Source organism: Schistocerca nitens, chromosome 2, assembly GCF_023898315.1.
Source record: "Schistocerca nitens isolate TAMUIC-IGC-003100 chromosome 2, iqSchNite1.1, whole genome shotgun sequence".
NCBI classification, from domain to species: Eukaryota; Metazoa; Arthropoda; class Insecta; order Orthoptera; family Acrididae; genus Schistocerca; species Schistocerca nitens.
Window position 1 is genome coordinate 319919306 of NC_064615.1, and position 13524 is coordinate 319932829.

At 40.0% G+C, this 13524-nt stretch overlaps 1 protein-coding gene across 1 annotated transcript in view; it reads left to right on the forward strand.

The window, feature by feature from the left end:
* The window catches only part of LOC126236101 (tudor and KH domain-containing protein homolog), a 76647-nt gene extending 63374 nt beyond the window's left edge, over positions 1–13273 (forward strand). Inside the window, exons 11-12 of the mRNA XM_049945171.1 lie at positions 11077–11257; positions 11689–13273. Of these exons, the coding sequence (XP_049801128.1) occupies positions 11077–11257; positions 11689–11931 (424 nt within the window). The 3' untranslated portion in view covers positions 11932–13273. The remainder of the gene's footprint in view (positions 1–11076; positions 11258–11688) is intronic.
* The last annotated feature ends 251 nt before the right edge of the window (positions 13274–13524 follow it).

The following is a 13524-nucleotide window of genomic DNA, read 5'->3' on the forward strand; positions in this document are numbered from 1 at the left end:
CTGACATTCCACGCTCCGATCCATAGAACGCCAGTTTTCTTTCTCCCGATAACGATATCCTCTTGAGTAGTCCCCGCCCGGTGATCCGAATGGGGGACTATTTTACCTCCGGAATATTTTACCCAAGAGGTAAATCATACAGTAAAGCTGCATGCCCTCGGGAAAGAGTACGGTCGTAGTTTCCCCTTGCTTTCAGCCGTTCGCAGTACCAGAACAGCATGGCCATTTTGGTTAGTGTTACAAGGCCAGATCAGTCAATCATCCAGACTGTTGCCCATGCAACTACTGAAAAGGCTGCTGCCCCTCTTCAGGAACCACACATTTGTCTGGCCTCTCAACAGATACCCCTCCGTTGTGGTTGCACCTACGGTACGGCTATCTGTATCGTCCAGAGTGGCCGAGCGGTTAAAGGCGCTACAGTCTGGAACCGCACGACCGCTACGGTCGCAGGTTCGAATCCTGCCTCGGGCATGGATGTGTGTGATGTCCTTAGGTTAGTTAGGTTTAAGTAGTTCTAAGTTCTAGGGGACTTATGACCACAGCAGTTGAGTCCCATAGTGCTCAGAGCCATTTTTTTGAGGCACGCAAGCCTCCCCACCAACGGCAAGGTTCATTACATATTATCCTCTCCATATGATCCATGTTCATGTCCGGTTGGTGCTGTGTCTGTTGATTCCCAAACAAAAGGCTATGTGAATGGAGACAGAGACAAACAGTGAGGTGCTGTGTCTCTTTGCTGATGGAGGGGATGTGTTGCTGGACTCTTATCACGAGTGATGAGTCATGGTTGTGTCATTATGGTCCTGAAGGAAAACAAGCCAGTGCAGTGTGGAAATTGCAAGGTTCCCCAACAGGAAAAAGACAAAAGTTGTTCCATCAGAAGGGAAAGTGATGATTTTATGTTTAGACTGTCGTGGAATGATTTACCGGCATGCAGGATTCCCATCACACTGCTGTTACAGTAGCATACTATTCATCAGTATTGGCTAAACTGAGGAAGCACAGACTGCCAGATACGCAATAAAAACTGCATTCAAGTGGGGTATGGGGAGGGAGTACTTTGAAAATGGTCATGTGAACATTGCAGTGGAGTAATAATAAACATCTGTGAAAAAGAAATCACTCTTAGTCTTTGTTGATCAATTCTTGTGTATTTGGATCACTGTATTTTGTATTTTGATGTAAAATGTGTTCCTTAATTCCCTCCCCCCCCCTTCCCACACTCCCCTCTACCCCCACTCCTCCCCTCACTCACTCACCCACGCACCCACCCACACACCACATTTACATTATGTAAAATTTCATTTCTTGTAGAAGTCCCATACTTCTGAAATGAAATTAATTAAATTCATTAATTAGAGAGTTTCTAAAAGTTTGATATATTATAAAGATGTGCATGTAGAAAAAAGAAGTAAGATTATGATTCAATATGCAATTGATAGGACATCATTTGAGACAGAGCTCAAGCTCTGAATGGACAAAGATGGGGAAGAAAATTGCTTTCATATCCTTTCCAAAGGAACTACTCCATTGTGTACTATCATCTTTGCGTAGCTGGTTCGTTGTTCTTCTCTCTTTCAAAAATCAGTATACATCTTGTTTAATGTCTGACAGACTACAAAATAGTTAATTTTCTTATTAAAAACAACAGTATTTGCCATGTAAATGTTTTCACATATGCTCAGAATTGCTCATGAAGTGTACTGGAATATGCAGGATGAAATTCTGCTTGCTGTCTTGGGTCGAATGAGCAGCAGCACCAGTATTTCCTCTGATCAATCTCTGATTTTCTCGTCACATCCTTTCGTAATATTGTGCGTGTAGTGGCTGCACATAGCCAAATGGACAAGTGTGGTGGAGTAGCAGATGTTTCTGTTCTATACACAATAATTTTTTCTGGTTTCTGTTTCTATATACTTCTGTGAAGAAGGGAATTGTACAGTAAACTGTGCAGAATAGTGTATATATAAATTCTAGTGCATTATCTTTGTGAGAGTCCACTTTCTTGTATAGTATAAATTGCAAGTAGTGTAGCAGCAGCACTTAGGTGGCACGCAGTGACTATTTGGAGAAGTATTACATTACTTGTGATATAGATAAAAATATATTAAAGCTGGCTAGGGACTGCACTTGTTGTGTACGAATGCAGGGGGAATTTGCCACTGTCCGTAAACAGTTGGAAGCTGTGTTGGTTGTGGTCAGCAGGCTTCAGGCTGCTGCTCAGAACTGTGGTTGCATTGGGGCAAGTGATACAAATTCTTTGGCACCTCTGGAGCTGACAGAACTGCCTGGAATCCATGATGATTCTGTGCCTTCTGATTTGAATGTCCCAGCCAGTTGACACTTACCTGACAGTGAATGACAAACAGCAGCAGGATCATGAATCTCTGATTGGAAGGCGAACATAGGTACCAGCCTCACAGATGACCCATTACACCTCAACAACAGTTTTGACATATTTCTCACTCCTTAAAGTACTTCAGAGTCTGCACAGGATCCCTTGCCTCTTTGATCTGTGACCACTCTTCCCGAGTGATATAATAAAGTTCCTTGGGTTGGAAAAGCTTCTGTTCACAAATGAGCATGGTTTTAGAAACCATTATGTGAAACTAAGTTTGCCCTTCTCTCACATGATATCTTGCGAACCATGGATGAAGGGCGGCAGGCAGATTCCATGTTCGTAGATTTCTGAAAGGGTTTGACACAGTGCCCCACCACAGACCGTTAACAAACGTATGAGCATACAGAATAAGTTTTTGGATATATGAATGGCTCTTAACCAGTGAATTGTGACAGAGCTCCTGCTAGTCTCTGTGTACATAAATGATTTGACGGACAGGATGAGCCGCAGTATGTGACGCTTTGCTGGTGCTGTAGTGTACTGGAAGGTGGTGTCATTCAGTAGCTCTAGGAGCAAACAAGATGACTTAGATAAAGTTTCTAGTTGGTGTGACGAATGGCAGCTAGCTCTAAATGTAGAAAAATGTAAGTTAATGCAGATGAGTAAGAAAAGCAATCCCATAATGCAAATATAGCATTATCAGTGTGCGACTTGACAGTCAGGTTGATAAAATATCTAGGCATAACATTGCAAAGCAATATGAAATTGAATGAGAATGTAAGGGTTGTAGTCGGGAAGGTGAATGATCAACTTCTGTTTATTGAGAGAGTTTTAGGGAAGTGTGGTTCATCTGTAATGGAGACCGCATGTAAAATGCTAGTGCAAGCCATTTTCGAGTACTGCTAATGTGTTTGGAATCCCCACCAGGTCAAATTAAAGGAATATGTTGAAACAGTTCAGCGGCAGGCTGCTACATTTATTAGTGGTAGCTTGGATCACTACGCAAATATTACAGGTGTGCTTCGGCATATCGAATGGGAATCCCTGAAGGGAAGATGATGATCTTTTTGAGGAACACTGTTGAGAAATTTTGGAGAATGAGCATTTGAAGCTGACTGCAGAATAATTCTACTGCTGCCAATGTACATTTCGCATAAGGACTACAAGCATAAGAGAAATTAGAGCTTGTATGGAGGCACATAGACAGTAGTTTTTTCTTCTCGCTCTAGCTCTATTTGCAAATGGAACAGGAAGGGAAATGACTAGTGTTGGTACAATGTACCCTAAGTCATGCACCATATGGTGGCTTGCAGAGTATGTATGCAGAAGTAGATGTAGATCTCTGACAAACACAGAGGGTGAGATTACTTGTCATTGGGAGCTCCAGTGATAGGACAGGTCAAGGAAGAGGACCAGTGTCCACCCTGTCTGCACTCTGGGTAAGGGGGGGGGGGGGGGGGGGGTTGGTTCTTATCATAGATATGAAGCAGGCTCTGTTGGCAGCGATTGAACATACTGTGTCCACCCAGCTGCAAATCGTAGCTCATGTCAGCACGAATGACGCATGCCACCTAGATTGAGAGGCCATCCTCAGTTCCTACAGGTGGCTGGCTGACTTGGTGAAGGCAGCTAGCATTATTCCCAGAGATAATCATGGTCCTCTGGATTGGAACCAAGTAGGAGCTTAAACCAGAGGCTCTGACAATTCTGTGATGATCTTGGATGTGAATTTCATGACCCCCACTTTCGGGAGGAGAAACGTAGAATTCCCTTAAATAGGTCAGGCATGTACTAGGGTACTGAATTACATGTGACCTGCAGATTTGGTGTTTTTTAGTCCAGAGAAATCCATCCACAGGCCAGATTAGATGCATTCTTAGTCCCAAAAGGATACAGTTTGTGATAGCAGATGAGAGAGAGAAATTCTTTGTAGAAACCTGCAAGTGTGTCTGAAAAAAGGTCTAGTCTCACATGTAAATAGTAACAACACAGCAGTAGGCACAGAAATGTGGTTGGAATCAGATTTCAATAGCAATAAAATTCTAAATTCGAAGTGGAATATATATCACAAAGATAGGTTGAATGCTGGTGGTGGAGGTGTGTTTATAGCCATCAAAAATACCGTACTGTCTAGTGAGATTAATACAGATTCTGAATGCAAAATAATTTGGGTATAGATAAGTGTTAAAGGTGGATCAAACATAGTCATCAGATGCTTTTGCAGACCCCCTTGTCTCGGGAGCAGAAGGTGTGGAATGTATGAGGAGTTTCCTGGGCATGTTGTAGTACTAGGTTAGGACTTCAACTTCCTGGAAGGCTCAAGTGATTTTTTTGGGCATGGGGCGGAGGGGGGAGTGTGGTCATCAGGGTCTGGAATAGTGTGAAATTTTTCTAAGTGCCATATCCAAAAATTACCTTGAGTAGTTAATTAGGGAACCGACTTGTGAAGGTATCTTCTTGAACATGCTTGTAACATGCAAACCATTTGACTCTGTGTAGAAAGGGAAATAAGTGATGATAAGGCCATCACAGTATCACTGAACGTGGCTGTTAAATGGAAAACAAAGAAAGATGGGAAAATGTTTCTGTTTGGCAAGAGTCAGATTATCTGACAGGTCAACATCAAAAGTTAATCTCCAGTACTAACAGTTTTGAGCATCAGTGGACAAAGTTCAAGAGCATTGTACAATATCTTTTAAATAGGTATGAACCAAGTGAAGTTGTGAAGAATAAAAGGAACACGCCTTGGCTCAACAACCACACTAGAAAGCTGCAACAAAAGCAGAGAGTGCTTCATTGCAAATTTAAACACAGCCATAGCATCACAGACAAACAAAAATCAAACAAAGCCAAAATTAGCATAAGTATGGCCTGCATGAAACGTTTGACAGATTCAAAAGTAAAATTCTACCAACCAACTTGACAGAACATTCTAAGAAGTTTTGGTCTTACATTATATCAGTAAGTGGATTGAAGCCATCTGTCCTGACAGTGCATGACCATAACGGCTTTGAAACAGAGGACGACACAGGAAAGGTCAAAGTGCAAAGTTTTTTTTTTCCAAATTTCGAAATAAGTGATCAAGGTATGGAAAAGCAACTGAAATCACTCGACAGAGGGAAGGCCATTGGACCTGACAGGATATCAGTATGATTCTACATAGAGTATGCGAAAGAACTTGGCCATCTTTTAGCAGCAGTTAACTGTAGGTCTCTGAATTATTAAAGTGTTTCTAAGTTGTTGAACACATGCGTGAAACTGTAGGCCTACATCTCTGATGTTGGTGTGTTGTCGAATTTTGGAACTTGTTTTGTGCTCATGTATTGTGGCATTTCTGGCGACCGAAAATCTCCTCTGTAGAAATCAACATGTGTTCTGAAAACAACAGTTGTGCGAATCCCAGCTTGCTCTGTTCGCCCACAAGACCCAGATATCAGTAGATACAAGTGTCCAGGTTGGTACCTTGTTTCTCGTTTTCTGGAATTCATTCAACACAGCTCCACACTGCCGTCTAATGAACAAAATACAAGTGTGTAGAATATCAAATCTGCCGTGTGGTTGGATTGATCGTTTCTAGAAAACAGAACACAGCACGTGCTTCGCAATGCAGAGAAGTCTTCAGATGTAAAAGTAACACACAAAATGTCAGTTGAGCGAGGTCTTCAAATGTGAAAGTAACTTCATGCTTACCACCCAGGGAACGCTACAGATCCACTACTTTTCACACAATATATTGATGACAATACACATCATCACAAGTTCCCTGATACTTTTCATGGATGATGGTGTTGTCTACAGAGAAGGTGCAACTGTTGAAAATTTTAGTGAAATGCAGGAAGATGACAGAGGATTGACGCTAGATGCTGAGAGCAGCAAATGGCCTTCAACATAAACAAATGTAATGTATTGTGAATATGTAGACAGGGAGACGCTTCATTGTATAATTCACGATTGCAGAACAATCGCCAGAAGCAGTTACTTCCATAACATATACAAGAATATGCATACAGAGAGATTTAAAGTTTAACAGTCACAAAGAATTAATCGCTGCTAAGGCAGATGTAGGAATGAGGTTCATTGCAAGAAACTTCAGGATACGTAGTCCATCAATGAATGTAGTAGCTTACAAAACACTTGTTTGAACAGTAGTGGAATATTGCTCATCAGTCTGGGATCCATTCCAGATAGGATTGATAGATGAAATAGAAAGGATCCAAAGAAGTGCAGCATGTTTTGTTACTGGTTCTTGTAGTAAGTGCAGAAGCATCACAGAGGTACTCAGCCAATTCCAATGTCAGATGCTGTATGAGACGTGTTCTGTCTCAAGGTGTGGTGAAGTTTAGAGTCAGCCAATATACTCCTTCCTCTGACGTATATCTCACAAAAAAGCTGTGAAGATAAAATTAAAGAGATTTAAGCCCCCACGGAGGGTTGTCAGCAATCGTTCTTCCCGTGAACTATTCGTGAGTGGAACAGAAAAGGGAAAGCGACATAAGTACACAAAACACAATTTCTTATTTTTCTTTCAAAGCCATTTTCAACAGTTCAGTAGTGATAAATGTGTTTACCAAAAATGAAAGTGCTGAGTCATATATCCTGGAATGGTTTGTGGTTAGTGGAGGCCGAATTTATGGTCCAGGTTGGTTCATTGTTAACTTTGTGTTGGTTCATTGATGACTTTGTTAGTGGAGTTGATTGCCTGTGTAGAAACTTGTAGCAGATCTGTACATGATTTATGAGCAATTTCTTGACAGGTTGGCAAACCAGATTTTGTTTTCAGATTGTCGACCATTTCTCATCTAGCTGTTCATACACTTGTTTGCGTGAGGCTTAGCATTATTTGAGAATTTATGTAGGCAGAATATGCAGCCAGTTGTCTTTTGTATTTGATAAGTTTTATTCTACAACACACATGGATAACTGAGCGTGCTAAAGCGCCCACTTCTGGAACACGGGGAGGCGCATTGGCCCACAATCACATCCACTGCACTTATTAATGACCGGGCCCTATGTGCTGGCCAGCTTGGATGTGTTTTTTTAGGTAGCTTTCCACATCCACATAGTTAAATATTGCATTTACATACATGTGCATACTCTTTTATCTATCTACAGCTTGTGCCAGTTTTATATCTGTCCCCGACACATCATGCAATTTAAGTAAATAATGATCAGTATTATCCTGGAAAAGAACACCCATCATTTGTAACAATCTAAATAGTGTTAGATAAGTCAGGACAGCTGTGCATACTTTAAGGTAACTCTGCACATGTGAGCTATGTTTTGTTAACAATTCTGCTAACTCTTTTACACAAAATTGCTTTTAATGTGAGTGCAGCTTACACAGTGAATAAAATAAGCGTGAACTGCTGATTACCACTCATTACACATGCTGTATTGTAGCGTTCACAGCAATATTTGTTCATATACAGTCCACTTTGTTCTGTAAATTTAATTTATTTCAGATACAAATCCAAATGCAAATTGATCATTCACCTAGATGAACAAAATAAATGATTTACATATCTTTGCCACTGAGTGGTTTCCAAAATTGTTGCTCATTATTTTAGGAGTTAAATACCATGCTTAACTTTTCAGTTTATTAATGTATTATGTAATATCAGAAAACGATAGAAAAGAAACCTTCGTACTCCGTCTCGAATAACATTGTGCACGACTTGTCTGTGCATCAGATTTCAAGAACTATATTTCAGGGTAGATACTGTGAATATTCCTCAGCCCCCTAAGTCTCTATCACAGATAAAATAGGCAGATAACAGCTCACACAAAGGTGTACAAGGTGTCATTCTTCCCACATTCCATCCATGAATGAAACAGGACTAAAGGCTTAATATATGATACAGTAAAAAGTTCTCTCTACTGTGCACTTCACAGCACTTAGCATAATATTGGACTACACATTGCAAATTCTTAAATTTGTAATGTACATGTAAAATATGATGCAATTATTTTGCTAACAATTTTGCCCCCACTTGTTTACTTTGCTCACTGCCGAATTCACCAACATCAATTACAATTAAACGTGTCTTTAAAATATTATTGCCTCTCTAAGTATTTTTGTTTGTTCCTGAGCAGGAAAACCGACTCGAAGCTGGTAACAGTAGATGATGGTTTTGAATTCAGCTGTTAGTTGCTAGATGCATATTATTATAAAATCTGGTTGAGAACCACAGGCTGCACAAATTCTTAATTCAGGCCACAAGTGGCTTACAGGCCACAGTTGGACAGCCACTGATATAATATATTGACAACTTAGATTTGCAGAATGAAATTTTCTGGAGCAGAACATGCACTGTAGTGAATCTCTGATAGATTAAAATTATGTACAGGGCTGGAACTATAGCACAGACTCTTGCCTTTCTCACGATATTCTCTGACTGACCGAGCTATCAAGGCAAGTGCACAACACACCCCACACTCTCATTTCTGACAGTACTTCTGTCGTGCTTTCCAAACTTAGCACAACTGCTTCTTTGTATGTCGTTGGATTAACACTCTGGAAATAAATGGCCTAGCCCCAGCCAAGGGGTGTTTCCAGAATTAAATTTTCATCTGCAGTAGAGTGTGCACTGTTTTGGAACTTCGTGGAATACTGAAACTGTCTACAACAAATTTTTCAGATATGTAACTCATTTTTTCGTTCAATACAAATTTTCCAAACTACACTGGTGTGCAGAACATATGGACAAAAGTAAGTTTAACGTGGTGTGTCACTACCAAGTAAATAGCTCAACGAAACTTACACCGTACATATAAAGAAATCGTACAGTATAATACAGAAGATAACTGGAAGAAATACACAATTGGATGATTAAAAATGACAGTTTATTCAAAGACAATAATCACACTGAAGTCACAGTGATTCTTGATGGTCCCTTGGACATTACAAAAGGCGGGACATGGTTCTTAGTAGGATATGATTACCATGGATAGCAATGCATGCTCTGCAATGTGCTCCCATGCTGGCAACCAGGTTGATGAAAAGTTCTCGTGGAAGGGACTTCACAAAGTCCTCCGCCATCTCTATTGGCAACTGCTGAATGCTCATTGATGATTGTGGACGTGCAGTAATATGTAACCCCAATGCACTCCACTTGTGCTCGATGCAATTTAAGTCGGGGGAAACAATCAGACCACTCCATCTGCTGAATATCCTCTCATTCCAAGAACTGCTCTACCTTTGCAGCGTGATGTGGTCACACTTTGTCATCCATAAAAATGAAATTGTGACAGAATGCATCCCTGAAATGACACTCTTTGGAAAGAAGTATCACAGTAATGTTGATTGGATAGTGTACAACATTATTCCTCCACACATCATAAAACCTGGACCACAAAAACGATCTTGTTTGTTAATGTTCTTGGGGGCACTAAATTTTCCCATCTTATCATCTATGAGGGTACGTCAAGAATTGCTATTTGAACTGAATCTGCTGGTCGGAGTCTCTGTGCTCTAAGTACCATCATAAATGGTGCCACACATATGCAGTTGTCAGTGCAACATAATGTGTGGGTCTTTGGGCAAAGAGCCACCCCCACGCAGTCACTGTGCCACATTGCAAGATAAGACTGCATGCCTTTCAGTCCTATTAAATGTGGTTGCACCTGCACTGCTGTTTGATGTGGATTCCTTCTTACCTGTTGCACAATGTAGTGGTCATGTGCTGCTGTTGTTGATCAACACCACATGCATGTGAAACAGTGCTGTGATTAGTACTAAATCCCTGGGCCACACTTGTCACACTTCATCCTTCTTCCAGGTTCCCAGTGATTCTTTCACAGGTGAAGTGATCCAGATGTTGTCTCTGGGCCATGTTGTAATTACAAACACCACCACAGTCCACCATAACTGCTTGCAGACACACACACACACACACACACACACACACACACTCTTTTTCCTTCAGCTGCCTCATGTTGCAGGACCAGCCCCATTTGGCACGTAGTCATGCTGATCTTGTGCCGTTTGACATCTAACTTTCTGTGCGTGACCAGGAGATCTGTGGCAGCATGCTCCCGCACTTTCATTTATTTCCACCAAGTAGTTAATATGTTATGTTACTTTATCTAGCCCATCCTTAAGTTTTTCAGAGCAGTATATACACATCTGCTGCTCATAATTTTCTTTGTTGGCTTGTGGAAAAAGTAAAAACTTCAATTATCTCAACTAAAGTCTGCATCAAAAATCTGTAGCACTTTTGAGTTACAGAGTTGAAATACAAATGTACTATACACAACAGATGTGGTCCGCAGCTCGTGGTCGTGCAGTAGCGTTCTCGCTTCCCGCGCCCGGGTTCCCGGGTTCGATTCTCTGCCTCGTGATGACTGGGTGCTGTGTGATGTCCTCAGGTTAGTTAGGTTTAAGTAGTTCTAAGTTCTAGGGGAGTGATGACCATAGATGTTAAGTCCCATAGTGCCCAGAGCCATTTGAGCCATTCGAACAACAGATGTGAACTAGGAAGAAGATGTAAGAAATTTTTTACTGACCTTATTGTTAGGGGGATGTTACAGTGTGATCTTCCTTTCTCATTAGAAAGTTTGAAAAAGATATTTGGTTTCTCACTGATGTACTTATCCTTGTTCCATATCTGCTGTTTTCCTGATGTTCAGGTGAGCTTATATAATACCTAATTCTTCGGTCAGAGATGAGGAAGTTTCCCTTCCCATATCCTAAAGTGTTCTGGACAAGATTATATTTGATACCTTCTATATTTCAGAGATGATCAGTGGTCAGAGGAAGCTAGGGAACTCATGGAGGATTTGTGCCATGTGGCACAATGGGTTGTAATTATGGCACGAGTGGATGGATACAGAGAACGGCCACGTACAGACCAGCGACAAGAGCGTGAAGGCAGTCCTGTTCCGTGTGTATCACTTGTCAACACCACAGGACCCAAGGTACTTTGCACTGTATAAATGTGTCACATAATGTGCAGAAGTGTATTTAGGTATTCAGTGTTGTTGGCCCTATACAGGAGATTCAACAGTGATTCAGGTATTATTTTAAATAATTTCACCTTTTTTAAACCTGCTGGAGTTTACATATAGAACCAAAGTTTCAAGGATTAATCAGAATAACTTCATTTTTTTGTCCCTACTGAAAGTGCAAATATCTGTAAATGAATTACAGTGACTCGTGCACATTTTCCACAATAATGTAAAGATGTACTTCCCTCAATAAGACCTAATGATTCTTAGAATTGATTGTGACAGCATTTAAATACTTGTGTTAGCAATTTGTACACTACCTGCTATTTGACATTTTTAGAGTAGGTCAGTATATATTTAGAACTTTTTTAGACAATAAACAGTTAATTATTGTGTTTTAGGATGTACCTGTTGCTGCAGAACTTGTTAAACGTGACCTAGCTGAATGGGAGAAGCCAGTTGCTACAGAAACCAGTTCAAGTGCGAATAACAATATAGCAGAGAAGACTGTAAATGGTATCACTAACTCAGAAAGCAGTTCTCGTACATCAAACTTGTCATATGAAAACAGTGAACATAAACAGTCATTACCTCTGTTGCCAGACAGTGATTCGGATGAAGAAAGTGATTTGGAAATTACTTAACGCTATCCTTGGAATAATCATTTCACATTTCTGATAGTTTTTATTTATTCTCTGGATGTTTATGTTAATGAAATTGAGTTCCTTTAAGTAATTTCTATATCATTTACTGCTTTCAAGTGGTGATTTCACTCGGATAAAGTCTCTGACACCTACCATGTCTTTCCCCCACACGAATCTCTCCCTCCCCCCCTCTCTCCCTCCCCCCCTTGCCCTCTACCTCTCCCCCCACCCTCCACCACACCCCCCTCTCCCTCCACCACACTCCCCTCCCCCTCCACCCCTTCCCCACAATCAATATCATGATGCAATTTCACGCCATAGTTTTATCAATATAACCATTTTTTTTTCCTGCCCAGTCTGCCATATATTTTTTTTAATCAGGCTTATGGCCAGTCAGCTTCCCTTAATAAAATTTTTTCGTAAAATCGTCTTGGCATAATAGTAAGTTATTCCTTGACATAACTATTGTGTTGTGATAGTAATGGGTTGTGCTTCATGTCTGTGTGTTAAATATTTAGAAGCTGATAAAATTGGTATAATTAATAAAGCATTTAAAGTCAATAATTTTTTTAACATAGTTTCTGGCAGTATCCAATATCAGTTGCTCTGGATGGACTTCCCATTCTGAAAGTATGTTTTCTGGCTGTAAATTTTTTTTACTGGTGTCTGCCCATGAAAAAGTTTTCAAGGGGAGTAGATCACTGCATTAATAGATACTGAAAAGTATTTTGTTTGTTTGTTTGTTTCTAACTCTTTTTTGTTTTGTTTTTGGTGTTGTGCATACTGTCCTAAATAGGACACATTTTGTTCTACTGCTTTGTAGGGGTTTTGTAAGCAGTAAATCAGTTACAGTAATATTGATTGCTCTAATACATTAAGAGGGAAAAATTTAATTCATATTTGTTTGTAGGCCTTAGGCATTTTACTTTATAGCTTTGCACTGCTACATGACAGAAATTAATATGAAATTACAACTTCTGTTAACTTAAACCAAAAAACTTAAGTCATGTGCCAGCTGCTGTTAGAGATTCCTGAAAACCACAAGGGCAGTGAAGTTTTATGTTTTCAGTTTCCAATTATTATTGTTGCATTTTGGTGTAAAACATGGCTTAAAATACTTATGAAACATATTGATCTGGTAATGTTATTGGCTTACCCAAACTTTCATAATTATTATTTTATTTTTTAACTGTATTCTGAGTTTTATTCTATTTTGAGGATAACTGGATTGTGATGTCTTTGAAGACTGAGTTTTTAAAGATGTGTGAATAATATGTTCACAGTGCCAGGCAATAAGTCATGTCATTTGACTGTCCCTTCATAATAAACATGCTTTAAACAACTTCGTGTGTTCACTCATTGTGTCTGTTGATTTTCTGAATTACCTTTTCCTTGTAGTTATAACATTTACATTCAGTTGGCTGTTCTAATCATATAAATCCAGCACAAATAGTTTGTTCACATTCTTACTGATAGTAACATTGTTACAGTATGTTAGGAGAAAGATGTAATTTTGGGAAGAGCATTTGGATTTCTTATTTCCTGTCAGACAGTGGTGGCAGAAATCTCAGATTCTGTATTGGTGCAATTGTT